This window comes from Paraphaeosphaeria sporulosa (assembly GCF_001642045.1).
Source record: "Paraphaeosphaeria sporulosa strain AP3s5-JAC2a unplaced genomic scaffold CC84scaffold_3, whole genome shotgun sequence".
In the NCBI taxonomy this organism is placed as follows: Eukaryota; Fungi; Ascomycota; class Dothideomycetes; order Pleosporales; family Didymosphaeriaceae; genus Paraphaeosphaeria; species Paraphaeosphaeria sporulosa.
Genome location: NW_017253362.1, coordinates 2,413,528 through 2,440,639, shown reverse-complemented (window position 1 = coordinate 2,440,639; position 27,112 = coordinate 2,413,528). Strand labels below are relative to the sequence as shown.

Here is a 27,112-nt window from a genome sequence, read left to right as displayed (position 1 = left end):
GGCTGCGAATTGCCCTCACTCACTCTATTCACTCTTTCATATTTCAAAATGGTTGCCAAGTCGATCTTGCTCTTGGCTGTTGCTGCGATCGCGCGGGCTCGCGCCGTAACTCAACAGGATTGCAATTCTACTGCGGTTGATAAGACGGCCGCGACTATCGTGTACGATGGCAGAGTGAAAGAGAATGCGACAAAGGCGGACTTTGATACGACTACCGGGCCATTTGGCAAGGATTTCGTCAAAGGACAGAGTCAGTGTTTCATCATGCCGTCGCATAGTTCGATCACTGACTGAGATGAGACTTGACCTTCAGCCAACTAGTCGCATTCCCCAGCGTCGAGCCTTCCAATTTTGATGCTCAGGTTGGCGCAAAGGCAATTGAGGTACAGATAAAGTAAGCATTTCTACTTCACGTCAGTCAGCAGCCCATACTGAGACGGTCTAGCGACCAATCCATCTTCGTCCCAGGGAACAACATTGCAAATGCGCAGACCGCCGTGCGTCGCACGGAGCTGAATCCCAATGGCGGCGGCAACACAACAACCGGTGTCAAGACCCTCCATGTCTCCCTCCAGCCCAGCGCGCAACATCCGTTGAACATCAGCCACGAGTACTCACTCGTCTTTCTTGAGCGCGCCGACTTCGGTGCCAACCTTTTCATGCTTCGCACCGGTACTCTCCTCGGCAGCAATGGCGGCACGAAAAACGACCTCGTGCTTCAAGGTAACACTGCTGCCGGGACGAAGACGCTTTTCACAACGCCTTTCACCGAAGGCGTATGGACCAACCTTGCGCTGCAGCTGGATTTCACCGCGAACACCATCCAGGTTTTCCAATCTTCTGGTAGTGCGCCGCTTGTACAGGCCACTGAGCCCTTGCCGAATGACTTGACGGGCAACGGCCAGTTCCACTTCGGTGTGAACAAGAATCCAACAGATCCGGGAACAGACGTCTTGAGGTCGGGATTCCAGGAAAGCGGGATTTTGGAAGGTGTGGTTTATGGAGGTATCTTTGTCGAGGACACGGCGAGCAGCAGCGTTACACTAGCATAGAGAAGCTAAAACTGCTCGAAGGCGAAAGCATCACTGTCCGCGTAAGAGTGTAGACGGTCTATAGATGGATTTGAGATAGACATGGTTCTGTCGGTGCACCATAATGTACGGCCCGCCAATTTCGTCCGTTGGGCAAAGCATACCAGTCATGAAGTTGTAAGACAGAATCCTCATCACATTTGGCCTTCTTGTTGCATCCCTCAGGGTAAAACATCGCCTTCATATTCGTCCTCGTAGTATGCTTCGGTTTCGGAGCGTTGGACCAACATTCTCATGACTCGGAATAACCGACGCGTCGAACACTCCCTACACCTCTATCAACGACGCCCCTGTCAGAGCAGTAAGTCAAAATTCTAGGTACTTTGAGGCATTAGGTATCCTGGCCTGGGGTAATACACGGTACCTCTGCTTTCTTTTCCCCTTCTTGATTTAAGTACTCTGCCACACAACTACGGCAACCTTCATACGTTCCCTCCGCCACTCTAGTAGCTTCTCGTCGCCATGCATGCAGCAGACCTCATCAAGATTCTGATTCTTGGGAGCGGCATAGGCGAACCTCCATGCCTGGAGTAGGTCCTAAAAACCGTGTTACACTGGGTGAGCTGTACACATTAGCCAGACACTGAGCCATACTAACGCACAAAAGCATCTCAAAACCTCAAAACAGCTAAGGAGCTTGCCTCGTAGTTCCGCAACGTTCAGCCTATCGCCCTGGACGTATCTTCCGAAGCCGACCTCGACAAGCACATCGCCGCCCACCAAGTCGTCATTTCACTCATCCCCTACACCCATCACGTAGCCGTCATCAGATCAGCAATCAGAAGCGGCACCCAGGTCGTGACGACGAGCTACGTGTTTGATGCAATGCGCGAGTAGGACGAAGAGGCTACGCGCGCCGGCATCACCGTGCTCAACGAAGTTGGTTTTGATCCTGGTGTTGAGGTGAGCGCGATCTGGTCATGCTTCAGCACAAGTTCGTGGCGGAGTGGCAGGACGGACGGAAGGTACGTGGCCCCATATCTTTGGCTACGGCTCATAATTAACGCAAGCTGTAGGAGACATCTACGCCTACGTTGGAGCTCCTAGGAGACCCAGAGGGTTACTCAGCCATGGCCTTGTCTGTGGTTGCGGCGTGTGGGATTGCGACGCAGTTGTTGCTTGACGAAGAGCCTGCGCTGCGCAAACCAGGTGTTCATGCTCCTTAGAGTAGGGACATGTGCGATGTGAGTCGGAATTTGGTCGAGAAAGAAGGTATCAAGATGGTTGAGCGGAGTGTTTAGCACCACAACACTACAGCACCACAGGCATTTTCTCGCGGAATTCTTGCGTCTCTGCCACATATACACAGCATTTTTTTTTTTTTCAGCCTAATCCTAGAAATCTGTTCGACTCGGTCCATAGCATTGCAGTAATTCTTTCACGGCGGATCGGCAGCATTTCCCTCACGTTGTACTTTAGGATTTGACCTTAGCTTCGTATGTTCGCAAATATAAGACTATAGCCCATTTCAACGCGTTACCGCAACTGCACAGCCATGTTTCCTCGTCACTCTTGTAACCCTGCCACAGCTCCACAGCATTTCGCTCACAAATGGCCCTTCGTTCTACCACATGTCCACAGCACTCTTTGAACGCTGAATGCCTGATTCTGACACAGCTTTACATCATGGTTTACACCTTGTTCTGACGGCCCTGCAGAAAGTGATATCGATATACCTAGGATGAGCTGAGTGGGTGCGACTAGCTATAGCAAGGGAAATATCGCTCAGAATAGCTATACATTTGTAGCAATGCGAATCATCCGATGTCAGGACTAAGACCGCATGAAAATCGGAAGCCACGAATTTGGTATAAAACGTGGCACTTCTGCCCCAGGAGACTCTGCAGTGGATATATCCGGCAACCACCTCAAGCAGTCGAGCAAGCCGTTTAAAGACTCACATAGCAGCTTTTGGTCTTCATTTGAGAACGGAGCAAGAAGATTCGCATTGTCAAAGCATGCCAGATCTCTGGAGTCGCAGACTGCACATGGCGCCAGACAGGCTTTGGTTTCGCTGCAGCGTGGGCAATGCTGTGTCAAGAGCTGGACAGGCTCCCACCGTCGTGCCTCCCCAAGGCTTACGACTGGCAACCGTTTGGTCCACCCCAAAGAACCCCGGGTCAACCCTCCAAGTCGCCACCCCCTTCACCCCTCCCCTCACAGCATTTGAACATGGTCGAGTCGTCAAGATTTTGAACGCTGGGGCTGAGGTAGATAAGACCCCAAGCCCATAGTATTTGTGGCTACGATTCTGCGAAAGTGTGTGACGGGAGCTCGGGCATTTATCGACATCCAGGTGCTTTTGTCTGAAGACGGTTGAGGTATGCGACGCAAAGTCGAACCTCATGTGGGCTTCCCATGGTGGATTTGTGCCCCACGCGAGGGAACGAAGAAGCGCCGTGACATGTCGAAGGAAAAAGTGTCATGAGCGGCAGAACACACCATCATTCAGGTTTGCGGCTTTGGTACCGCAGAGGGACCAAACCATACAACTCGAGGCTCCCCGCCTTTTGGAACGGTGCAACAACGGCAGACCATTGGTAGGCGATTTTCTGGGTGGTCTAGTCCCGCAGAAGGAGAAGACATGAGGTTTTTGGCGTTTGTTTTCTAATGCTGCAGAGAGACGACATGATCTCTTCTTCGTCAGCTTTCGTCCCGCACACGGTAGAAATACGTGAGCTATTTCTATACTACTTTTAGTGTTCGAGCAGAGTAGTGAAGTGCGAAGAAGGAAGCCGCACAGGCGGAAAGAGAAGTGCTTATATAGACGTCTGTCATCTGGTCAAGTCAACTCCAGATAGCCCCAAAACATAGATGAATGATGATGGTGGAGGTCATCATCGCTACTGTGGCAGGACCTACGCCACGCAGCCTATCCATCTCAACTCGTCATCTCTTACAAGTCAAACCAAACTCCCTTGTCCAGCTCCAAAATCAAAGCTCCACTCGCACCCACACCACTATCTCTTCAGTTTCCAAATGCCAGTCACCGCTCCTCCCTCTCCACCCCCGGCGTAACAGCCCCCTCCATCGCCTTCGCAGCCCGCACCTCCTCCGCAGTCGGCTCGGTGGGTAAATCCACAATAACGCCGGGATCGCGGCCGCGCTGGGCGAGCATTGCTTTGCGCTTCTGTTTTGCATTAGCCTCGCTGCCCTCCACACTTCCCCGCCCAAACCTTCTAGCGCAAGGGTAAGGCGTATGCAGACATACCTCACTAACCACACCCCCGGCACTCCTCCCCCCCTCCCCCAAAAACTCCGCCTCAATCTCGTCCTCCTCGCCCAGCCCTACTACCTTGCCCTTCTTGCCCCCCTTCTCGGCGGGCGGACTCGTCGGCACGCCGTCGAGCTCCACGGGCGCGGCGTTGATAGCCGGCGTCCCGGTGTCGATGAAGGGCGTGCGCGTGGACACGGCGGCGCTGGTTTTGTGCGGGAAGCCAGTCTGCCCGATGGGGGAGACGGGGGGTTCTGCGGGCTCGTTCGACGAGCCTGCGGGGGCGGAGGAGGGCGGGGATATGGGCGTTGGTGTGGACATGGTTGCGGCGTCAAGTACGTGTTCTGTCCTCGGGGTTGTGTAGGCAGCACGCCTCAGCAGCGGCGAGTCGAATGGACAAACAAAGGAAACGAGATGCAAAGTCGAGCCCAGCCCGGCCCAGCTGGACTCAGGCGCAGCCGCACCGCAGCCTGGCCTTGCCTTGTCCCGCGCGGCCTTGGGTACGCCCCGCTGCGTCGTATCGTGCGACCCAGCCCAGCCCGCGACCCGGTCCAACAAACGCCCGACGAGGCGTCAGCCCTGCTCGACGGATGACGTATGCGCCCCCGCCCGACGCGCGAGCCCACTCGCCGCAGAGGGGATGTCGTGCGGATCGAAGTCGCCAGGAGCGCCTCGCGTCTCCAGCAAGAGCCTCAGGGTCCGCACGGGAGGCCTGGCGGGGGATGGAGGTGGGGCGGCGGTAGCAGCCGATGCTGGACGCAGTGGGTCGCGGCGTGGCGTGGTGAGAGGCCGACCGCAAAGGAGGCCCAGATGAGCGGCAAGCAGTGCAACGATGTGACTGAGGGGCTGAATGGGAGAGTATATTCGAGACAAGTCTTGAACCGTCTACGTTGAGCAGCGATTGAACTTCCGCGATGCACCCGCACATGATGCGGGGCAGATGCACTATGCCACATCCGGAGCGCGAACATCCAGCAACAAATGGATATCATACTTTTCGCCGACGCCTGCTCGTGCGTATTGATACAGGTATTCTACTTAAACCAGCATCGCTTCATCCCATCATATTCGTCAATAAGATCATGTCGCAAAGGCCACCGCAATGAGCGTCTAGAATCCAGCCCGACAAATGCACCCATTACCTTCACTGCCACTGTACTCCCGCCCCGTTACCAAGTCCAGGCAGGGATATTCGTTACGACGACTTTGGCAGCGCGAAGCCCATCACGTAACCATCCCCTGACGACGTTTTCGGATCTTGCGGTGCCTGGAGGTCATAAGACAACGTGTCGACATCATTTGCAGGTATACTCACGCCCATGAAGGGTCCGCCATTTGCAGCAAACATGTTGGCATTTGGCTGCCCGCTCGTCGGGACGCTGTTGGGCAACCCATCCGTTTGCATTGGCATGCCACCCAAGTCCATGGGGAAGAACGAGTTCGTCGCGTCCATGCTCGGCCCCTGGATGTACGAGTCCCATGCATTCTGCTACCCGTTAGCTGCATCTAGAAGGCATCATCAGTACAACTGACCCAGTCAATGTTGTCCGCGCTCGGCAAGTCCATGTTCTGGAAGCCGCCTCCGAAGAGATTGGAGAATGGACTGGGAGCGCGCATCTCGCCATTCGCGCCATTTGGAGCGGCTCCAAAGTTGGGCGTCAAGCCGGTCGGTTGCTGCGGCACAGGATCGTTGAGCAGGTTCGCCATGGACGGTGGGTATCGTGTCTCGAACATGTTGGCCGAGTTGGGTGTCATGCCGCCCGTGCTAAGCATGCCCAGCGTCATCGCAGCCGAGTGCTCAGGCGCCACATTGGCATCGTCCATCGCAGTCGACGTGTTGAAGGCTGGTGTATTGGAGAAGCTCTGCGTCTGTGATCGTGAATGACTTCCCTTCAGTTGGCCTAGCATGACGCTGAGTGTTGCATGCGCTTTGTAAGCCTCCATCGAGTGCTCTTTCAGACCATCCCAAATGCCGACAGCCGTCTCGATCGCATCAATCATTTCGTTCCGCCGGTCTTCGCTCCAGTAGTACATGTCCGTGGAGTCTCTCCTTCCATGTCGTTCTTGTCGTGCGGTGTGATACAGATCGGAACATACTATCATCGCCGCGAGTAGGAAGTCGACCGTAGTGAGCGAAGAGATGAACCACTTGACGTTACGTAGTCTCCCGCCTGGCTGGCACTCACGGTGGAGCGTAGCCTGGTGCTGGAGCATCTTCATTGACGCATCGATGCATGCGCGTCGTGAATAGCCAAACCGAGCGTTGACTCTGGACGCAGATATGAACTTTCGGTGAAGCACACATATAATCTTGAGGAACAGCAGCTCGAGCGTAAAGCGCTGCATAATGAGAGTTGATGGATCTCGCGCGGATTCGTCCATTGAACGTATTTTGAGATGGGGTGATATCCTGTCGTGCAGCTCTCGCGCTTGATTATCAAGCTTCATGACCTCTTCATACGAGGCGCACGTAAGAACCTCAGTAAGCTCAACAGCTTCCCCGAGCTTGTACATGAGACGCGTCCGGTTAATGAGGAACAATGTCGGCGTTGCCTCTTCCTCGGGCCGCGAGGGTGGTAAGATGCTCATGTCCTCGAACAGCTCGTCATCAAAGATATTGCGCGGGATCTCGGTATTCGTATCGCGCGGTCGGACAACTGGCGGTAACCCAGCCTGCGCAGAGAACAGAAGATCCATGGATCGGATGGCTGCCCAGACCCTTCGCCGCATCTCTCCCTGGAAGGCCGTGATGCCTGCGTATGGTCCCGAGTCTCTATGTAGCCCCATCCGCATGGCCAGTCGCACGATTATGCTTGTGCTGACAATCATGCCGGCCTGGGAGTCCCTGCTGCGGGCGTAGTCGGCGTAGGTATGTAGAATCATCGTCTCCAGCATGTTTGTGATGGGCGATGTGATATCCGCTGCAGCCAAACACTGCGCCGTGTACTCCCGGTATTCGTTCGACATGGCCCACGATCGGCCACGGTACTCTGGAGGCTCATCACCTGCCCGTGTGTACGATTGCAGCGCTATGCACATCATGGCGAACACCAGACCAAGCCATATGACGGGCGTGTCATTGGGGTTCATCCAATGGTTGTCATATTGCTTCTGGAAGGTCGGCCCATGTATGATGTGGATTCCCGGATCGTATGTATTGAAGTATCGAGATACTAGGATGTCGGCGGTCTGCTTCGGCGGGAACCGCTGGAGTAGTTCGGGTTGGGTCATGGGCTTCTGGCTGCCGAAGAGGAAGGCGGTTCCGATGTTCATGTCGTCCGTGTGCGTCGCTTTATAGCGCTTGAGCTGCTCTTCGTACTGCTTCTTGTGATCGTGAAAATAGTTCTTCACCTCCGAAATCTACTGCCCGTTAGCTTAGGCGGCCATTTGCGCTGTAGAACGTACTTCTCCTAAAATCGCATACCAATGCGCTTCTGATGCGAAAATCGCACGGTTGTTGTCAACCTTCATGACACCAATTGATTTGGTGACATTCTCGACTTCGCTTTCGTCGCCAGCATCTTCCTCAGGTATTGATTCGGGGCTGATGTCATAGGGCTGATCGACCGAGCTATTGCTACCATTGATACTGGCGGCAATTGCTGCTTGCGCGGCGGCTGGTCCAGCACTTTGGGCGCCATTGGTCATCAAAGAAAGAACCAATCCTTCAAGACGGTCAATGCGATTTTGCATGTCATCTGGAGTAGTGGCGGAGCCAGTGCTGGACGCGCTCTTCTTGCGGTTGCCTGGAGTTGCGTACGTACATGATGCGGTATCTCCCCGCTTGGTGCAGTTATCGCACGGGTGGCCACGATTGCATTTCAGTCTGCGAGCATCAGCATTGCGTCTCAATGCAGTACCAGGACAAAAGTCTGAGTACATTCGGCTTTGATATTGCCGACCCTGGGGTAACACACTGTACTAAGACTTTTGTCCTGATACTGGAGCACGTGGATGAAGGCCTACTTTCGATGCCTGCAGGGCCCGCAGGACAGAGGGACGCGGTTGCGCTTCCGGACAACCCTGAACTGGGGGTCAGGCGGCGAGTGACCCGAATTCGACGAGGTCGTCGACGGCGGAGTCGGCGGCATCCTCGTCACTGTGCGGATGCAAACGGACTTTAGTGTCCTAAGTCCGAGGAAGGTGAATTTACAGCAGCTGCTGGTGGACGGATTCCGGAGCTAAAGCAAGCAGGACGTCGCGCCAGCGAATAGCCAGCGAGTACAGTCAGGATGAGAGGTGCGAAAAGGTCGCTTGAACTGCAACGGCTGGATTGTGGGCTGCGCGGCCTTAAATATAGTCGTATCTCCAGCGCCAAGCCAGTATTGTTCTCACTTAAGAGTGGTGCTCCCAGCTGTTGGCGGAGTCCTTGTTGTCGTCCGCCCCTCCTAGGTCGACTGTATGGCCGGCAGAGCCGTCGCAAGCTCGTTCCCGGTAAGTATGCGCTCGCGTGTGTTGTCCGTGTGTGTTGTGTGCTCAGACCGCAGAGAAGCAGTGATTGTGAATGCTGGGCGAGTTCGTCACAGCCACGATGCGTGGAGGGCCCTCGTCGGGTAGGCGCTCGAAAAGGGCTCTGAAGCTGGGGCGTGGCCAGGTGAACAGGCCTGCGGCCGTCGCAGGGGGTCTACTCGATGCGCTGCGGTCGCCGAAGCCTGCGCTCTTCAGATAAGCCTTCGCGCTGCCGGTTGGAATGGTGATGCGCCCGACGCACAACAATTCGGTCGGCTTCACCGCCTTGTACGGATTGGTCGCGGAGAGGAATGCGCAACCAGCGAAGCCAGTCAATGACGTCCTAGAAGAGCCGTGTGCGCGCTCGGGCGTGAGGTGAGGGCGTCGTCGAGTATGCGAAGAGTTGCGCGAGGCAGAGGGTAGGACGCGGAGTTAATAACGCCTGCGCCCGCCTGCCTTTCTTTCAGAGGCACGACTGCCAAGCGCCCTCGAGTGCTATCTCGATAGCCCCCTTCCGTCACCAGGCTTAATTCTATGCAGGCCGGTCTTACTAATCCCTGCAGTAATAGCGCACTTACTGTATGAGTCACACATTGGCGACACAATCTTCGATCAACACTGATTCTCGCAGCGTTCGGGGTGCCATCGACTGCTCTGAGGCCCGAGGCGGGGCGGGGTCACGCACAAGCCACCGGCTCCATCACCCCATCGCGACCCAGACTTGCAATATCGAGCCTACCCATCGTCTCCACTGGATCCTGCATCGACTGCAAGCTTCTCCAAGACCAGGACAGCGCGAGGCTGGACGTCTTCTTTTTCCCATGTTTCCAATATGTATAACCTGCAGCGTACCGAATCCTACAGTGAACGACAGACTGAGTCCAAACAGGAGAAGGCATCTCATGCATTTCGACCCAGTAACATAGTCAAATTACCTGGGCTGTAAACAGTTGACAGAAGGTTGCGAGCACCTCAACGTCCATCTTCTCCGTTCTTCATGCCTCAACAGCAGCCTTCACATCACCGATCTCCTCGTCCTTCAGTGTCGCCCTGTCCGTCTCTGTAGCATCTGAAGCCACAACTTTCTCAGCTTCAGTTCGAGCACCCTCCACCCACGGCAGCATCATGTTCTCCTTGGCACTCCACCGAAACACACCTCCAGTTCCTACATTGTACTGGTAGTAATTCTCCGTCCCCGCCTTCACCAGCGCCTTCCGAAACGTAATATTGATCCTCCCCTTCTTTGCCTCGTCACCCGCCCTCTTGGGTATACTATGCAACCACATTCCCTGCGTCTTCCCCCTCATCAACACCATATCTCCCGAACCCAGCAGCAGCTTAACCTGCTTCGGCTCAGGCACCGCCTCAGGCCCCGGTGCAATCGGCTTGTGCTTCATCAAGAAGTCCCGTTTCGCGCCCAGCGAGAACGACGCAATCGCGGGATCCGGCCCTAGGAAGCGCTCGTCGTCCGAATGGTACGATATCGAGTCTTTTCCATCGGCGTAGTAGTTCACGAGGCAGAAGTTGTACGTCTCGTTTGTCGTCCCCTCGGTGAGTTTGCGCAGGTAATCGAGGCACTGCGGCAGAGGGCGTGGCCTGCACTTGTACTTGCCCATCTCCACCTTCTTTCCCGACTTTGGGTCCACAATGTCTCCGGCTTCGTTGAAGCGGGACGTTTCGTCTACGCCAAAAACGGTGGTGTACCGTGGCGTGTTGATCTGCGTTTCGACAGGGCCACGCTTGATGTTATACTGCACGCGGTAGAAGGGGAGCTCTTGGCGGAGGAAGTCGAAGACGCCTGGAGCTATGGACGGGGGGATGTATGGCTGGTAGTAGACGAGATCGAGATGGAGGCGGTCGTTGATGGGTTTCCCTTCTTCGGCGGGGGCAAAGGCTAGTTGGTCCTGGAAATCTGTCGGGAGATGCGGTATCACGTGAGGGTAAGAAGGATGGTTCGAAGTGTTTGTGTTTGCTTCATATTTCAGTTTCTTCGGTGTTGACGGCTTGAAGAACGAGTCTATCGCGCCACGCTTCATCTTCATTGGGGAGGGTTGAAATGCCACGCCGCTCGGAGAAAGTACTCTGTTCCAACATACAATACCAGATGTAGCTTGTGTCTGCGTATCGGGCTTGTTGAAATGCAGTTGATGAGCACTCGATATGTTCCTTTCGTCTCGTTCACAGTCCGTAAATATCGATGATGTCATCCGCACTGTCGCGTGTTGGCGCTCACGCTAAAACACGCGATACCCTTGGAAACCTCACGCGTCCGACTCAAAATATGATGATGAATTCCATTCGTCCTTATTCAACACTATCTTTGCTTCTTCACGTCCATGGAAATGATTGGAAGATGAGCGGCTCCAAAAGCTCGGAAAGATACCTGCTTTACCCACTCAAGCGACTGATACCACCAGTTTTCTCTCTATGTGTTCTCCCTTTCATTTTCCACCTTTGTTTCTAACAAGTCCTAATGTCATAAGAGTCTACGACGACACCTTAGAGTCGTTGTGCGTTCGTGCTACGTAATCCCTTCTCTGCTCTCAGGCTCAATCAGAGAACTGATCGAAGCGTGCAAGAGGTGCCGGATTTTTCTTCTCTTCTGATCTTCTCAGCTTCTTAGTTCTTTCTTCTGAATGGTCTGATGAAGATTTTGATTGAATCATTTGGAGCCTGTTGTCAATAATCGGCTGCAGAGGCTGGTAACAGACATTTCGGTTCCACATAGACGCTGTATCATTTTGGGAAAAGTGAACTTGTCTTTGGCGATACTCTTGGTCGATCTCAACTGCTAGTTCTGACGCTTTTTTTTTTTTTTTTTTTTTTTATAATGGTTTTGTAGTGGTATGATTGCTTCGTTCATGAGCTCTACTAAAAGTAGACATGTGGCTGTTGGGTTCCCAGTGAAGAGGTCCGGAACCTTGGCACAAACCCAGTGCAGCGCTGTACACCCATCATCGTTTACGTGGTCAACATTGGCACCCGCATCGAGTAGCTTTCAAATGAGTTCTTCATGACATTTCCCCGCAGCACTCTGAAGAGCAGTTGCATTGCTAGGCGCTTCCGGACCTTTGGACGTCGGAAGGTCTACAGGAACTGTATACTGTAGCAGGAGGCCGAAGATGTCATCTCCATCACCTGAACGGCAATCGCGCTCGTATGTGGCATATGAAGCGCGATGAGTCCATCCTTGTCCAGAAAATTGGCATCAACACCGGCATCGAGCGACAACTCAACGGTTCTCAAATCGTACCAATATTTTCGGACGATTCTATGCAACGCAGTTCTCTTGTTGACGTCCAGTGCATGAACAATAGAACGATTCTTGTTCAATAGCACACTCTGATTAGAGCACCCCAGCTGTACTCGGCGGCGATGTGCAGTGGTGTACGAGTCGAGTGGTCTCTCCCATCTCGCGCATATACCGAGTCCTCCTCGTCTGTCAGATCATCGTCCAACATACTTCTTGGACTCTCAAAATTTGCGAAAGGCGCACTAGAAATTTCCAAGGCAGATGTTTCAGTGCAAATTCTGGCCCCCTCGTCGAGTAAGAGAGAAACTATCGCTTCACTGCTCGTTCCGCATGTGCAAAGAAGTCTGCCCTATATGATCCATAACATTTGGATCAACACCCCTTTTTGTGAGCATCTCGCAAGTCTCATAGTGCTCTCTAAAAACTGCGTAAAACAAAGGAGGTCGGCCAAGTTGGTCCTGGAGGTTGACATCTTCTCCGCAACCTTGCTGGGACAAACAGTGCAAGACGATTTCCTTGAGCCCCAGCCAACTGCAACATGTAGCAAAGTAATCGAATGTTCGACGAACAGACCATTCAGGGCAGTTCAGGGCAGAGCATTGAGCTCGCAGGCATCTGATGTGAGAAGGATCGCTACGCTGCATCAACGGATGCCCTGATACTAGAATTTCTCCAATCCTACCATTGATGATATGTCGCAGTGCTGAAATCCTATTTATTCATGGATTGCAAGGCCATCGGCGGAACACTTGGACGTATCTCGGGACAAGCCCCAGCGAGCAAGACTGCTTCTGGCCACAAGATCTCTTGCCCAATCATCTTCCTAATGATCGTATCATTGCATGGTAAATATAACGCAAATATGGTGAAACCTCTTGATATGGTTTCCATCGAAAACCTAAGTCAGAATGCTCACGGGCTTTGCACTGAGCTGGCGAATGTTCGTCTGGATGAAAAGGAAAGCCCCATGGAGGGTGATATCATCATAGAGCATAGTAAACCAGAAACGCACATCGAACCGGTCGAACACCAAGGCGATGTTTATCAAGGCGCCAGCGTTACCTACGGCAATGTTAACCAGGGTGATCATGGTCAATTTGGTCTGTATACCTTTGGTATTTATTCTATTCTATTCTAGTTTGCTGACTTACAGGAAACACGAATCACTTCAATGCATCTAGCGGATAATGAGGAAGCATTGCAGCGTGGTAATGGGTGGGGCAGGCGAATTTTTGTAGAAGAGAGCGGGGCGAAGCAGATGCGCGAGGTTCAGCATGATATGAAGATATGAAGAGATTGTGCCGCTACCCGGCAAGCTCATTCAACATGAGACTGATTTTTCAGGGTGAGATGTATAGCATTTTGGCCAGCACATAATAATTTTACACAATAAAGTGCACCTTTGCAGCTGGGCATAATGTTGCAGTCTAGTGCTGATGAGGTCATTCGCACCGTTCACGTCCGCTAAGAACCGCATGCCTCTCGGGTTTACCAAAGATCTCCACTTTGGTAATCCGTGCATACCACAAAAGATCTCTGTGTACGAGCTGGCGTGTCATTCTAACTTTCCCATTGGTCAGCACCATGCGAACGCTATGCAAGGCACCCTGCGAGCTTGCAACTTCCGGTCAGATGGGACGGCAAGCGAATGGAATAATACAGGGAGGTAGATCCTCCGCATTCGCTACAAACGAGAGAGGAAAGGTGAAAAGTACTAAAGCCTTCCGGGTCACACATTGCTACTTGCATCCGCGGAACGATGACATCTCTAGTCTACAGCCTCATATGCGCACAGGTAGCTCTTGCACAAGCCGTGAGCTTGAGCACACGAGAGCAAGTAGCTAACCATGGAAACGTTGTACACAGACATGCAAAACACTTGCGCACCGTCGAAGTGCCTGTCTACAACAGATTGGACAAACAAGTAGGTCATTTCAATTCTGGATCGCCCGTCTCACATGCTTATTCATTTAGCACCTTGAAATCGAAGTAGTTGTCGGAACACCACCGCGCAAGTTCTCAATCATGCCTGATACCGCGTCGCCCTTCACCTGGGTCCCATCTGCTGCGTCCCCAGCGTGTACACCACACTGTCCGTTACCGGTGTGGAACCCCAACGCCTCGTCGACTGCCGTCGACATACACGCTATTTTCAGTGTGTCTTACGGCTTTACACCTGACAACATCATGTTCGGAGAGTTCTACAACGACACATTCGGCATCGGCGGTGTCGCACTGCCTCAGCTCCCCGTTGCGCTTGTCGATGTCATTGACACCATTTACGACGCGCAAACATGGGGCATCGTGGGCCTGGGAAGCCAGCTGCAAAATCGCAATGTCAATGCGTCCGTAATCCTCTGGGAAAACCTCTATAGACTGGGCCATATCAGAAAGCGTCTCTTCAGCGTTTGGCTAAACCACCAAGACGCAAAAGAAGGCACCATTCTCTTCGGCGGCGTGGACAAATACAAAGCACGCGGAGCTATGAAAAGGGTGCCTTTGACTTCTATAATACAGACGCCCCACGGCGACGACTTCACAGAATGGTCTGTAAACCTGACCTCCCTCGCAAGACGGATCGGCCAAGCCGGCAGCGAAGAATCACTCCTCCGCACAACCTACAACGCCATCATCGACACCGGCTCTCCAAACATGTACGTCCCGCAATACCTCTACGACACCATCGCCGCACCGCTCAATGTCACATTGCGCACGTATCGCAACACATCGTACGTGCCGTGTTCGCTGCGCTCCTCGCCCGATTCACTCAACTTTACCTTCGCCGGCAAGGACGGTGCAGATGGGCCGCAGATTCGGGTGCCGTATAGCGAGATTATCTACCCGTTTAGCATGCCGGCGAATCTAGGCGAGGTGAGGGGCGAGGACGGAACGGAGCTGTGCTATTTTGGCGTGCTGTCAAATAATGGGTCGGGGATATTTTTGCTAGGTAATTCGTTTATTAGGAGTGCATATGTGGTGTATGATGCCGATAATCTGGAACTGAGGATGGCGCAGTCGAGATGGGCGTGACTTGCGATTTGTGGGGTTTGGAGTTGACTCGAAGGATAAATCATAAGCCACGTGAGTGTTACATGGCGTATCCTTGGGTGAGTATGTTCGTAATGGTTTGTGTATGAACAAGACCAACGTCAAAGAGAAATCTGATCTATACTGCACGGAAGACACCCAGAATAGCAACCTCCGAGATGAGACCTAGACGATCCAAACAGAACCTTTTAATTAACGCGCAAGGCCGCTCTTCTGTCTTTTACTACTCATAGGCATTGTCACCTACAAGATTCCTCGTCAAAAGTTACACAAAAATTACCCTCATGGTACCGTATTTGTGATTAGTTGATGAGAGCTACTGCAAAGCTCGAAACGTACCTCGGCACACCTCGGTCCCACTCTTTCCCCCCCACAACACCATCACCGCTTTTCCAACCTCAAACAGCATCCCCAAACCATTCTTAACACATTCAATCTTTCTCACCTCACATCAAATCTACTTTGACCAATATCGCCAATATGTCCGCCCCCTTCGACGTAATCGCAATCATCAAGCCCAAAGCCGGCTCTGCCGACCGCGTAAACACACCCATCATCCTGCTCACCGCGCAACCCTAACCTCACTAGGTCGTCGAGCTTCTCCGCACTGCCGCAGATTCTGTGAAGGAGAAAGAGCCCGGAACGCTGAAATACCAGATCAATCTTGAGACAAAGGGCGATGCGCCGTGCATCGTGATGCTGGAGACGTATGTTATTCCCTCCCCTCCTTCACACTCTTGACATGATCTTCTTTCCTGTGTTAATCTTGTGGGTGGCGGTAGGTTGTGCTAATGCAGTGTACAGGTACAAAGACATGGCGGCGCTGCAGGCGCACGGCTCGAGCGAGCATTACAAGGAGTTGAGCCAGACGCTGAAGAAGGAGGAGTTAGTGAGCGAGCCGATGCAGGTGTTGTTCACGAAGGATGTTGGGGGGTTTGTTAGTAAGTTGTAAGGAAGATTAAGGATTGAGGAATGGCGAATAGCGAATGAAATCAAGAATTGAACATTGTGGCGCATACGTCATCCTGTGTAGACTCAGTCAATCATACGTTAGTCAACTTACAGTCTGGTAGCTCAGCCTGGGAGCTCACTGCCCCTTTGGTTGGGTCGCACTATACAATGTTGACGTCCATTTTGGCTTTGTGCCAAGCCTGCGGCGAATCAGCGCAGATGGCTGATTCTCTTAGATCTTATGCTCATATCGTTAATAAAGAATGGGAGAGCGTCTTTTGACTCTGCGTAGTGTGCGCGCTGTGAAAGAGTAGGATGCGAGCTGCGAAAACAATAGCATTGGAACAACTCACCACTAAATCCGACAAACTCCAAGCCAACAATATCGAACCCAACTGCTTACCTCCTATAGCTAACAGTATGGCGCCTTCTCGTCTACTCGATCTGCCTGGCGAGCTTTGAACCGAGATCTATGATCAAGTTCTACTATTGCCTTGCGATATACTAGCAAGCAAGTTGCGCTCTGCAGCGGGTGAGAAGGAGGTGGAGAGTTCGAGCGGAGACTCGCCTGTGGCTTCTAGGGCTAAACCGAAACCCTTCTTCGATGTACCGTTACCGCCACGTAACCCTGCCTTAAATCTGGCGCTTGCTAATCATCAGCTTCAGCACGAAGTCATGGGACGCGCCAAAGAGATGAACGTACATGCACCGTTCACAGCCAACTACCAGCGAGGTTTGGCTTGGCAACGTCCAATGCCCATTGTAGTGACTACAAACTCTCCCATTCAGTACGTAGATATCAACTTAGAGGCTGGAGAATATATCGATGTGATCGTGAATTGAAAAATTGGATTCCTCGTCAATATTATCTCCAATAATGTTCGCAAGTTGTGGACGAAGCGGACGAAGCACATCGTCAGGAGTGGCCCGGTCAGGATGTTAATGGTCCCACATGACTGGGAAAGGTATACTCTACCAGTCTTCAACATTCAAGGGGCTCACGTCAACATCATGGTTGATCCGCGTTTTGAGTGGTCCGTTGGAGACTCCGTCAGCATGCCTGGGCGCGTGTTTGAGAGTTTCTACGTGGCCATGTTTTTTCGGCCTTTTGGACTACTTCACTTACTTCGAAGCTCTCCGTTCCGAAGCTCTCCGTTACATCATGCCGCATGTGGGAAGCTCACTCTTTCCATCAAAGGGAAGCATTACAGGGACATTGGCTTCAATGATATTCTCGAAGGAAGGACACTTGCGAGATGGAAGACGGCAGGATATTGATTTTCGACAACGGCACTTTCCGTTATCATGAGAGCGCAACCTACTCTAGAGTCATCCAGGTGCCTCGCAATGACAAACCGCTCACGTGGGAATACAAGGACCCGCATCCGATGACGTTCTTTACGCCTTTCATGGGCGGTGTGCAGAGGCTTCCAGGCGGTGATACTCTGATTACCGAAGCGGCGTTTGGCAGGATCTTCGAGGTAACTCAAAATGGTGAACTCGTTTGGGAATTTCGCAGATTACAAGGGCTGGATGCAAAGGAGATAGAAGGACGTTTTCCCTATCCAGCCCAAACGCGCTGTTCCGAGCGTACAAGTACACCTCGGAACAAATTCCATAGCTCCATCCGAATTGAAGGAGAAGAGGAAGTGCACAGTGGCTGACACAAAAAAATGGACTTCTAGAGCACACCTCTTCCTGTCGACACGCATAGAACTATCATATGATATTCTATACCGATATATCACAGCCACAAGAACTCCAAATCTTGTTGTCGAACACTGTGGAGAATCTTCGATTGTCGATGCGTGTTCAAGCAATAGTAGTTCCATAACACACTGTCAATCTTGGTGTGTTTCAGACTCTCGTTGGGAGTTTGAATGTTATATATTACCCCAGGAGGTGTGGTATAGTACGCGCAGATTTTGCCCAGTGCTGCAGAGTGATGACCGTTCAGGCCGAAATCGTGAATGGTCGTATGTTCACTCGGAACCTTTCCGATCCCGCCTGTTGGTCATGGCATTTCATATCCCTACGTTTAAATTCTTTCATACAAGAGGCTGAAAGTCAGGTAGTATCGAGCCGTGCATAAGATCAAAGGACGAGTTACCATAGAATTCAGGAAAGAGCAGCGCAAAATCGTCTTGTATCGCCGGATCCACGCCTAGATAGGAGGTGTTAGGGCTAGGTCCTGTGTTCGGGCGTAGCTTCTTGTGGAAAGCAGCGACAACATCTCCCATTGTGTATGCGACGTGACAGGGAAAGCCTATCGCATGTAGCCACGATACAAGAGACAGCACAGTCTCGTCCAGCCTGCTCAGGTCGTGTGATAGAGAGAGCTGTTCTTCGTAATTGCTCAACAGTCGGCACAGAGTAACTGCTGCAAAACTAATCATGTGGTAGATATGGTCCGTGAGATGCCGCGTTCGTTCGTCCGTCGTGTTCATCGCGAGATTGATAATCGATGAAGAAAGGCGTACCATCTCGGAAAGAAGAGATTCTCGCACTGCAGATGACCCGGTTTTCAACGATTGATCGTAGGCCATGAGCTGCGCAAAATAGAAGCCCATCTGCACAAATTGCGAACGAGGCTGGTCCAGAAGCCAGCCCCATTCTTCTTTCCACTTGGACAGTGATTCTTGAGTCCGTGGTAGATCGAGTGCTTCGCTACAATTTCGATAGATCACCCAATACAGATGGACCTCTGCCACCATTCTCGACTCAAAATTTGTGGCGTTGTGAGAGCCAAGAATGAGCCTACTTCTGTGTATGTCCTCTTCATCAAGGACTGATTTGCGACGCGTTCCGACACAATAGTGGAGGTGCACGAGGCATAAATGATTCCAGATGCACAAACGATCGAGATCTTGCTGTTCCAAAGCAGTACTGCGAGTTCCTCGGGCAAAGGCAAAGAGACCACTTGCAATGCTGTGCTGAAGGGCAAATCCACTGAGCAGCCAGCTGTCGATCCCCAGCGGCAGTTGTCCGATAGTGGTTGACCACATTGAAAGAACAAGTGAAGCCTGGAAAAACTCGATAGGTTGCGGAACGCTTAGCAATGCTTGTGAAAGCAATAGCTTCGCATCTTGAAAGAGCTTCGGAGCGAGGCGGGATGCTAGTTCCTGTGAAACATGGCGAACGGCGATCAAGCAGCAGGCTGTGAGCAACAGTGGGGACTTCCTGACGTCTTCAAGTAGGCGGGCTGTGGATGCAGTCGCATTGAAAGACACCCACCTGCCATAGTTCTCTTGAAAAAGGGCAAGCAGCGAAGATGCCTCCTCTTCAGTGAGTAGCCCTTTCAAAATGATGTCGTCAGAAATAGCCCGTGATGGAGTGTTCGTTGCGCCGCGATCTGCGCGCCGAACGCCAGACTGCGCAGTAACGTCCCGAAGAACAAATAATGGTGCGCGAACTTGTTCTCCAGTCTCCGATTCGGGGTTTAGAAGAGAGTTTACTTCCAGATGCGAATTTTGCCTATTTTTCCTTTCGCCGTTTTGGCTATAAAGTTCGGACTCGACATCGTCTAGCCGTCTCGCTAGAGCAGTTACGAGCCGTTCGAGGCGCTCAACTCTCTCGTCATTTATGTCACTGCTGTCGCCAAGAGGATTGCCACTAAAAGTAGGACGGGAGTACGGCGTCTCAGCAGTCAGTGAACACTCCTGACCGATGCGATCGCAACGAAGACACGCTCGCCCTTCAGGGTAAGCTGATTGCAAATTTGTGCTTCACAATGACTTACCCGCTGTAGTCTCATAACACCTTGTTTTCTGCTTGCGACACGCTGCACACGCTTTCGACGCGCGACCGCGATCGACCGGCATCGCTTCGCCCTATGCGCAATTGACAATAAACATGCGCATGAGTGCTCCTCCAAATGCAACACAGTGTTAACAAGTACTCATATCGAAATGTAGAAGGGCCGCGATAATGAATGAGATGGGATGGACAGCGCAACACTCGCTTCTGGCGGAGAGACACGAAAGTCGGGTTAGCGCTAAGCTACTGTCGGTTTAGTGCAATATGTTTTGCCTCAGGTATCGATCTGAAGACTGCCCAGGTAAACACGAGGCGAGGATCATCGCGTTCTCGACAGTCAAATCTGGGGTTGCGCAAGCTACATGCGCGTGCGAAGACTGGGCCTCCTACACATCTCTACGAGATACACCAACGGTATGGTACGTTTCAAGCTGTTCTAGAAGGTAGTACCAGCACCAAAAGGCAATTGTGCAAGTACATCCGTTCATAAACTACGGACGTAGCTGGTGTGCTTCAGTAAGTGACTGATGCAATTAAGTGATGGAACAATCCGTGAATATTACAACACATCCGGAAAGCCAGCGATCACATCCAGGGGAGGCTCAAACCTAGATACGCAGCTCTCTCCTACGCTCAGTCCTAAGTCACCAATTATTGTGAATGGATTTTCGAATCTTTCGTCCAACGCCTGAAAGTCTTCCCGAAAAACATAAAGACAACTGTGCCAAGGAGGGTAATACCTACATTCATTGCCAGCAGGAGCATAACCGGCGGAATGTAACCACTCTTAGTTGCCCAATCGTTCATGTAATAAGTCATTCCAAACTGATCATCGAATTAGAATTGTTGGAACATGTCGTGAGACATAACAATAGCTTGGGACATAACCTACACCGAATGTATTCTTGCATACAGTAGCAATCACCATGATCTCTCCGGTCACCGGCTTGTAACAATCAATTGCGTATGTGATGGTTATGGTTGAAATGGTAACAACCTGCAGTCCAACGAAACCGAAGCCTACGATCACAACTGCAGGCCATGGCCACTTGTCTTGCATGCCTACCCCGGACACCTACAGGTTGGCAGACAGTCAGCATATAGTACCGAAAAAGGTTAAGCACAGTGAATTACCCTAGACTCGGCGATATGTAGGCCGACCAGGCACTGTATAAGTACGCAACAACGATCTTGAGCAGGTCTTCACTTACCACGAGTCCAATGAGAGCAGCTGCAATGAACGGAATTAATGAGACCAACCGCATTTCCGGCTCACGAACTCCGTTGTTCCTCATTGTTGCTCGAGCCGAGACCCAGTCAGACCACGGCCCCGCCGTGACGAGGCCGATAACTCCCCCAGCCACAAGCGCAAAGTTGGCGTATCCGACCTGAGCCGAATTGAAGTTGTATGGGGGGGCAGACAATACTGGAGATTGAAGAAGGTTGATTCCCAGAAGAGAATTGGCTGCTGAACCCATGGACATCGATGCCCAAAGTATGATAGGGAAGAACAGAATATGGACTGGCAAGAAGAAATGTCGCATGATTCCTTTCAATGCAGCGCCATCGACGGACTGTAGCAACCCAAATTGGGCTCGACTCGGCTTCCCCTTCCCCAAATAGCCATCCCGAACTACAGTGAGCGCGTCGGTATGCTCTGGGGTCGACTCGATAACATCTTCGCTCAATACTGCTTCGTTTCGCTTGCTACTGTCCATCGCTGCCGACCGTTGAACAACTTCGCTCACAATCCCCGTCGGTGTGTGCGTAGTTTTGTGTTCGTGGAGTCTACGCGTTTCTGGGAAAAAGAACATCAGCAAGAGTAAATTTAGTCCTTGCGCGATGGCACAAGCCCAGAAAAACCAGCGAAATGAGACTTGTTCCGCAACGGCTCCAGAGAGAATAGGACCTAAGAGTACCCCTACAAAATAGCACCAGCTAGGCTAAAGGTCAGCTCAGGAGACTTCGGGGGTTACAGACGATTGATGGATTCTGGTGCCCTACAAGTATGATCCAATGTACCGCCCACGCTCATGTAAAAAGAACATGTCCGCAACAACGACATTCATTATGCTCTCGTTTGCGGAAGAACCCGTGCCTGTCAATACACGGGCACCAAGAAAAGAACCATAAGATGTCGCTGTGGCCGACCAAACGCAGGCGGCGAGACTGAGTGCTGCACATACGAGGAGCGTGATGCGTCTTCCGAAAATCTCGCTGCAAGGTATGATAATGAAGTTGAAGTAACCCCCGGTGATCACGAGGACTCCAGTCTGCGTTCACGTCAGCTTCGTCATCTTTTGTCTGCTAGCCATAGTCCCCGGGCGAAGATTTGGTGCAGTGTGTTACCATATCGTGGGCAAAAGGTAGACCAAAAAATTGTTAGACCTTTGCCTTAGTACAGTCTCACCTCCATTTGACATTATCAGCTCTGGAATTTGGGTCCTTACCAGCAACGCAATCTCGGTCAGACTTTTTTGCCACTTGTCCATAAGGAGTTGCGTTAGAGGCGAGATAGACAAGGCTGGAACGATGCTCGAAATCACAAAGAAGCCTTGATTGAAGATAACAATGAACTTCCACCATGGGCTCCAATTCTGCGATGCAATCAGTCAAGGTTAGCAAACTAAATTCTGGCAAAAGTAATTACCAGAGGATCGTCAGGTCTGTTTGTAGGCTGAGGGATCAGGACAACCAACTCAGCAGAGTTCTGTGCGTGCACAAAGTGCACTCCGCCCGCATCCTTCATGATCTCGGTGCCTGGAATAATCTCGACATCAACTTTATGCTTACAACCAGGCCGCGTCCAACCCTTGCTCTTAACTTCCTGAGGCCTCGTAGAGGCCATAGATACGACTTGCGAAATGATCGGATCTTATACACAGATGGTGCTTTGCGTAGGAGGAGTCTTTCAGCGTTGATGTGATGCTCGGTGCTAGTTACTGATACAATGTTTTGCAAAGGATACGAAGCGATCGTAATATTTTTTCACCCCGTTGGGAATAGACTTTCTATACTGTAGGCCCCCGCACCCCCGTAGTCTCTGGAGCAGCGATGTCGCAGGTAGCACAAACTCCGCCAGGTTGCTGGGCTGGTGCAACCCCATCTCTTAGCCCTCGCGGACTCGCTCGGCACAGCGTCACGCAGCCGATACCCTTCGACGTTGCGAATGGCTTACTAGAATTCTGACGTGTGGAACTGAAAACCTATGATACTTGTTGTCGAGTTATCTCTCGTCGTCTCGGAAATCGATCGAGGCTTTCTGCCAAGCAAGACGCTGACTTGCGATAGTGTGGTCACAAAGTGAGGAGAAACTTGACTGCTGTGTAATGTTCACATGTTACTGTAGTTAACTATCGGAAGTTTTCCCCTGACGCGTAGTTGAGATGATGAGCACACATTCCTTCCCTGATGCTAATCGTTCTTTCGTTTCGCGCAGTGCCAATATCAGCCTGAGACGCAGTCCTGTGGCATCGAAACGTACTAAGAGCATTAATGGATTTTATGGCCTTTTCCTTGTTGCATTAAATTGTCGAAATTGGTGTTCGTTAAGTCGACAGGCCGTTTTGAGTGCAAATATCCGTAGAGAAATGCACGGAAACGTCTTCGGGACCGTGGAGGCTACACAGGATAGGTTCGGGATGGACCTAATGCGTATCTGGACAGCTGTTACATGCGACAGATTAAGTGAACCGATGGCTTGGCTACTTAGGTGCTCTACTCTAATGACTCGTGGATTCAATGTCAGGACCTTGACTGTGTAAATAGTGCTGGTGCCTTTAGCGTGAACATCGATCATACACTATTTTATTGATTGTTCGAGTACATACGAATATTCATTTTCCATCAGGCTACGCTGAAAGCCGAAATCTCAACTGCCTTGTCGGCAATATGGCCATAATCTCCGCTCGACCACGGAAGGCTACAAACGGTGAGTGGACACTAACGGGAGTAGCATCTCTCGAGATCCAATAAGATCCACGGTTGGCTCAGCTCAGTTTCACTCAGCGAGCACAAGTGTTGCGCGAGCACGACAATTGGAGAAACGAGTTAGATTGCTTAGTATTAGCCACGTGCAGAATATTTTGAGTGGAAAGCGCGCCTACTTACATTTGGGCTCAACCTGATGGCCAGGCAGAAACAACCCACCTTCCACGCGTGCATGGAGGACCTCATCGGCATGAACTTTCAATAGTGCGAAGCCAGCGTAGCGACGAGGTCCTGGCGCTTCTTCCGGCATCGGGATAGGCCCCGAGGTTTGATGCGAACATACGAGCGAATCGCTCGTGTGGAACATTTCTGGGCGGGTGGTGGCGAAATGCTCAGCTATGGGATGAGGGCGATTTCGTGATTCGTTGAGAAACGAGAGCCCCCGTAAGTCCCAGCACAGTCCTGTTGGCCCTGTCTCTTCCCAAGATCTTGAACATCATACTTTCAAGTCCCGGCCTCCTTATTGAGAATCATGTCTCTTGGTCTAACATGGAGGAAAGATCCGCGCGGCTTTGACTTCTACCCCACCAGATCGCTTGAATCTGCTAGGAACGTCTACCATGCGCTATCTCAATGCTGACGGCCCAGATGTCTTGGAACAGTCTTCTATGGGAGGCCTTCATGCGGGAATCAGGTTTCTGTGCTTACCATCGCCAAAATGGTCCCGTTGTTGGAATCGCTCGAAGGGCCGAGGGCTCGTCGCTACAAGGCTGTGTTCCCAAACGCAGGGGTGAGATCCGACTCTGACCAATTCCATCGCAAGGCTTGTATAAAGCTGACCACCCACGCCTTTTCCCTCTGAAGATGTCAGGTAGCCTGGCCCCCTAAAACCCATCTGCGCACGCTAGGAAGGGATTGCGCTTACATCTATTTTCACCATGGCCGACATCGACGCACTCAAACGCTCTGTGCGACGGTATGTTGCTTGATCAAACGGCCGTGCCGCATCTCCGCCGAGACGATGCTCATTGTGGGTGGGTTGCGAGAGGCTGATGTTGCGCAGATCCTGGAGTATATCTGTTGCCACGCTTCGGATGATCGAGATACGAACATCACGCGCCTATATACGCGAGGTCCGACCACTAGGATTAGATTCGCGATCTGCAGATAGTTCCATTGACGACTGATACAGATGACAGGAGCCCATCGAACACGGCCCGAACTAAGACAAGGTCCTCAATCATGAACACTAATGGGAATGTTGCCGCGCGCCTGCATGGATGGAGATCTCGAGCCGTGGAATGACACCATCTTATCATCAAAGGACCTGATGTTCGTGTGCAGTTCGCGGTACGTCTTCTGTGATCATCTTCCCTGTTAGATTGCTCCATTCAACTGATTGAATGAAGGCTGACTGCATGCAGTGCCCCCTCGGGCCGGTCCCGTTCGTTCGATGCTCTGTAGAGGGCGCCGAGCTGGGCTTCCGTGACAATGCTAGATATTGTGCCGTGATGGGCCGAAGGGGTGCCGCCGCGCAAGGTACAGCCCACTCAGGCGATATATAAAGTGGGAGGTTGAACTTACAATTTGGAGTCCACTACAACGCAGTTTATTCCTCCTTTTTCGAAAGATCTTTCACAATTCAAGTACTCTTCGAGTTCGCCTGTTGGTCGGCTAATCCTGCAGGATCCCTGTCTCGGCATACAAACGCCCGACATCATGCCAGCACAAGAAACCTCGCGACCTATTTATGACTGCGGACGATTCTACAGAGAAAGCGCGGAGTATCCTGAGCAACTCAAATTTCGTAAATTTGGTCCTCAATGGTTCAAAAAACTCTATGACGATGAGGAAGAGCTGCTTGTGATGGAACGAGAGCTCAACGTCGATATCGCAGAGTTGCGAAATCAGGATGGCCAGGGCCCTCTGACAACACTCGATTTCCCTCGTATACTTTCGAAAAGAGATGGAAGGCTCTATGGCAAATGGATGAGGTATGAAAACAAGTTGAGAGCCCACGGTCAGTCTTGCCAACATAACTACGATGATTCAGTCTCTGATGGTGGTCAGCTCAAGATCAGTGTCTAGTGAACAGTTTGTACCAGTTACCTGTTCATGGCTCGTACGCAGGCGCGACATTGAACGACAATTCTGAGCTCTTTAAGGATGGCATCTTTTGCCCTACGAACGAGAGCGGGGGGGCCGCAGCGTATCAAGATCCAGCGTCGCCAGAATTTATCGCCGTCGTGGATGTTGGTTCATATGATTTTCTTATGGACCTAGCGGTCAAGAATATCGGTTGGATTGACCAGAAGATTTTGGAGCGGCTGCGCCGATGGTTTCGTATGAGCGCAGGGTCTGGTCAGATCAGGCTATCAACGCTCCGCACCTTCTTCGACATCATCGCTTGTATGTTTGTTCCCGTTCTACTGACGGCAACAATGTTTGCTTTGGCCCGGATATCACGTCTCATGGTCCGTATTGCTGTTGTAGGGGTTTTCGGCCTTATCTTTACGGCATCGGCCAAGCTGCTCTCAGGTCTGTCGCGCTACTCGATCTTTTCCTTGACAGCTGCCTACTTCGCTGTCGCGTCTGTATTCGTGTCGACAGCTGTTGATGGTGCTGGCAAGACGACTTAGGCGTTCCGCGGAGCCTGTGGGGGAGGAACGTTGTGTGGTAATGGCGGCCCGGCACGATGCGTCTAGCACCGAAGCACGTACCCACTTGACCGTTTCGGGTCACTCTTTCCACGCCAGGCACCAAGGCAATCATCGATCCAACTGAACGCCGTTGGGTCATCACTTCGGAGAAAGCTGGATGCCATAGGATGCTGCTTTCAATGCAGATCTGGATCAACGCTGAAGGTCGTAGGACGCTGGCGCTTGCAAACGCCAGCGACTGGGCTCACGCGCTTTGCGAATGCGACTACGCCAGTGCAGCAAAGGCTATCGAGTCCACTCCAGACCCCCCAACCCTTCCGAAGAGCTGCAACAACTATCCGCCGTGGCTTTTTGCATTGTGTTATATCTCGGCGTCGGTCGTCACAGACCATTTTATCAAGAGGGAGTCGCGTCCAGGCGCGTATTACACCGCCATGGATAAGTGTGTACAACAACGCTCGGGACAAGAGGGCCGGTACTGCCCATGAGCAGAATTGGAACCGGGCGAATAGTAAGGATCTGTACAGATTGCCACGGAAACTTCCAGGGACGGCCGGTAATCGTTGGTGTTCTCTCACGCCCCGTTGACCTGTCGTCGCTTGCGCATATGCAGATGATGCGCGTCGGCACGACACGCTACCCTGCTCCCGGAAGAGATCTTGGCCCAAAACAACACACCAGCGAATAGGAAGACGGATCTCCAAAGGCTCACCGGCCACCAAGGCGGGGGATTTGATAACGAAGCCCGCCGGGAACTCAT

At 51.9% G+C, this 27,112-nt stretch overlaps 11 protein-coding genes across 11 annotated transcripts; 6 read left to right on the top strand and 5 right to left on the bottom strand.

Moving 5' to 3' along the window:
* Positions 1 to 48: 48 nt before the first annotated feature.
* CC84DRAFT_1204022 (uncharacterized protein) lies at positions 49 to 1,200 on the top strand (the record flags this gene model as incomplete). The annotated part of the gene is made up of 3 exons (XM_018181872.1): positions 49 to 250; positions 301 to 394; positions 446 to 1,200. 3 exons carry the CDS (start codon positions 49 to 51, stop codon positions 1,050 to 1,052), a joined length of 903 nt encoding a protein of 300 aa, XP_018039099.1. The 3' UTR covers positions 1,053 to 1,200.
* An 811-nt stretch (positions 1,201 to 2,011) lies between these two features.
* CC84DRAFT_1257529 (uncharacterized protein) lies at positions 2,012 to 2,311 on the top strand (the record flags this gene model as incomplete). Its single annotated transcript, XM_018184740.1, has 2 exons — positions 2,012 to 2,056; positions 2,108 to 2,311. 2 exons carry the CDS (start codon positions 2,012 to 2,014, stop codon positions 2,255 to 2,257), a joined length of 195 nt encoding a protein of 64 aa, XP_018039098.1. The 3' UTR covers positions 2,258 to 2,311.
* A 1,766-nt stretch (positions 2,312 to 4,077) lies between these two features.
* On the bottom strand, positions 4,078 to 4,626 carry CC84DRAFT_1215206 (uncharacterized protein; the record flags this gene model as incomplete). The annotated part of the gene is made up of 2 exons (XM_018182706.1): positions 4,078 to 4,221; positions 4,303 to 4,626. The coding sequence occupies 2 exons, from the start codon at positions 4,624 to 4,626 to the stop codon at positions 4,078 to 4,080; spliced, it is 468 nt and encodes a 155-aa protein (XP_018039097.1).
* Positions 4,627 to 5,500: 874 nt separating this feature from the next.
* Positions 5,501 to 8,396, bottom strand: CC84DRAFT_1086152 (uncharacterized protein; the record flags this gene model as incomplete). The annotated part of the gene is made up of 4 exons (XM_018174144.1): positions 5,501 to 5,791; positions 5,839 to 7,665; positions 7,711 to 8,131; positions 8,272 to 8,396. 4 exons carry the CDS (start codon positions 8,394 to 8,396, stop codon positions 5,501 to 5,503), a joined length of 2,664 nt encoding a protein of 887 aa, XP_018039096.1.
* Positions 8,397 to 8,682: 286 nt separating this feature from the next.
* CC84DRAFT_585940 (uncharacterized protein) lies at positions 8,683 to 9,715 on the top strand. The gene is made up of 4 exons (XM_018186781.1): positions 8,683 to 8,739; positions 8,801 to 9,129; positions 9,295 to 9,333; positions 9,386 to 9,715. The coding sequence occupies exons 2-4, from the start codon at positions 8,996 to 8,998 to the stop codon at positions 9,678 to 9,680; spliced, it is 468 nt and encodes a 155-aa protein (XP_018039095.1). The 5' UTR covers positions 8,683 to 8,739; positions 8,801 to 8,995; the 3' UTR covers positions 9,681 to 9,715.
* Positions 9,716 to 9,749: 34 nt separating this feature from the next.
* Positions 9,750 to 10,796, bottom strand: CC84DRAFT_1215204 (DNA repair family protein; the record flags this gene model as incomplete). Its single annotated transcript, XM_018182705.1, has 1 exon — positions 9,750 to 10,796. The coding sequence occupies one exon, from the start codon at positions 10,794 to 10,796 to the stop codon at positions 9,750 to 9,752; it is 1,047 nt and encodes a 348-aa protein (XP_018039094.1).
* A 3,194-nt stretch (positions 10,797 to 13,990) lies between these two features.
* Positions 13,991 to 15,037, top strand: CC84DRAFT_1240202 (acid protease; the record flags this gene model as incomplete). The annotated part of the gene is made up of 1 exon (XM_018184009.1): positions 13,991 to 15,037. A coding segment is annotated over one exon (1,047 nt), but the record flags the coding sequence as incomplete, so codon positions are not given.
* A 388-nt stretch (positions 15,038 to 15,425) lies between these two features.
* On the top strand, positions 15,426 to 16,186 carry CC84DRAFT_1141673 (antibiotic biosynthesis monooxygenase-like protein). The gene is made up of 3 exons (XM_018176336.1): positions 15,426 to 15,595; positions 15,644 to 15,762; positions 15,860 to 16,186. The coding sequence occupies exons 1-3, from the start codon at positions 15,536 to 15,538 to the stop codon at positions 16,005 to 16,007; spliced, it is 327 nt and encodes a 108-aa protein (XP_018039092.1). The 5' UTR covers positions 15,426 to 15,535; the 3' UTR covers positions 16,008 to 16,186.
* A 1,590-nt stretch (positions 16,187 to 17,776) lies between these two features.
* Positions 17,777 to 19,937, bottom strand: CC84DRAFT_1194815 (uncharacterized protein). The gene is made up of 2 exons (XM_018181369.1): positions 19,746 to 19,937; positions 17,777 to 19,700 (listed from the first exon to the last, which is right to left on the bottom strand). The coding sequence occupies exons 1-2, from the start codon at positions 19,825 to 19,827 to the stop codon at positions 18,055 to 18,057; spliced, it is 1,728 nt and encodes a 575-aa protein (XP_018039091.1). The 5' UTR covers positions 19,828 to 19,937; the 3' UTR covers positions 17,777 to 18,054.
* Positions 19,938 to 20,361: 424 nt separating this feature from the next.
* Positions 20,362 to 22,610, bottom strand: CC84DRAFT_1240196 (MFS general substrate transporter; the record flags this gene model as incomplete). The annotated part of the gene is made up of 7 exons (XM_018184008.1): positions 20,362 to 20,587; positions 20,655 to 20,837; positions 20,974 to 21,372; positions 21,502 to 21,700; positions 21,767 to 22,035; positions 22,213 to 22,359; positions 22,413 to 22,610. 7 exons carry the CDS (start codon positions 22,608 to 22,610, stop codon positions 20,414 to 20,416), a joined length of 1,569 nt encoding a protein of 522 aa, XP_018039090.1. The 3' UTR covers positions 20,362 to 20,413.
* Positions 22,611 to 25,411: 2,801 nt separating this feature from the next.
* CC84DRAFT_1215201 (uncharacterized protein) lies at positions 25,412 to 26,331 on the top strand (the record flags this gene model as incomplete). The annotated part of the gene is made up of 2 exons (XM_018182704.1): positions 25,412 to 25,712; positions 25,763 to 26,331. The coding sequence occupies 2 exons, from the start codon at positions 25,412 to 25,414 to the stop codon at positions 26,329 to 26,331; spliced, it is 870 nt and encodes a 289-aa protein (XP_018039089.1).
* Positions 26,332 to 27,112: the final 781 nt, after the last annotated feature.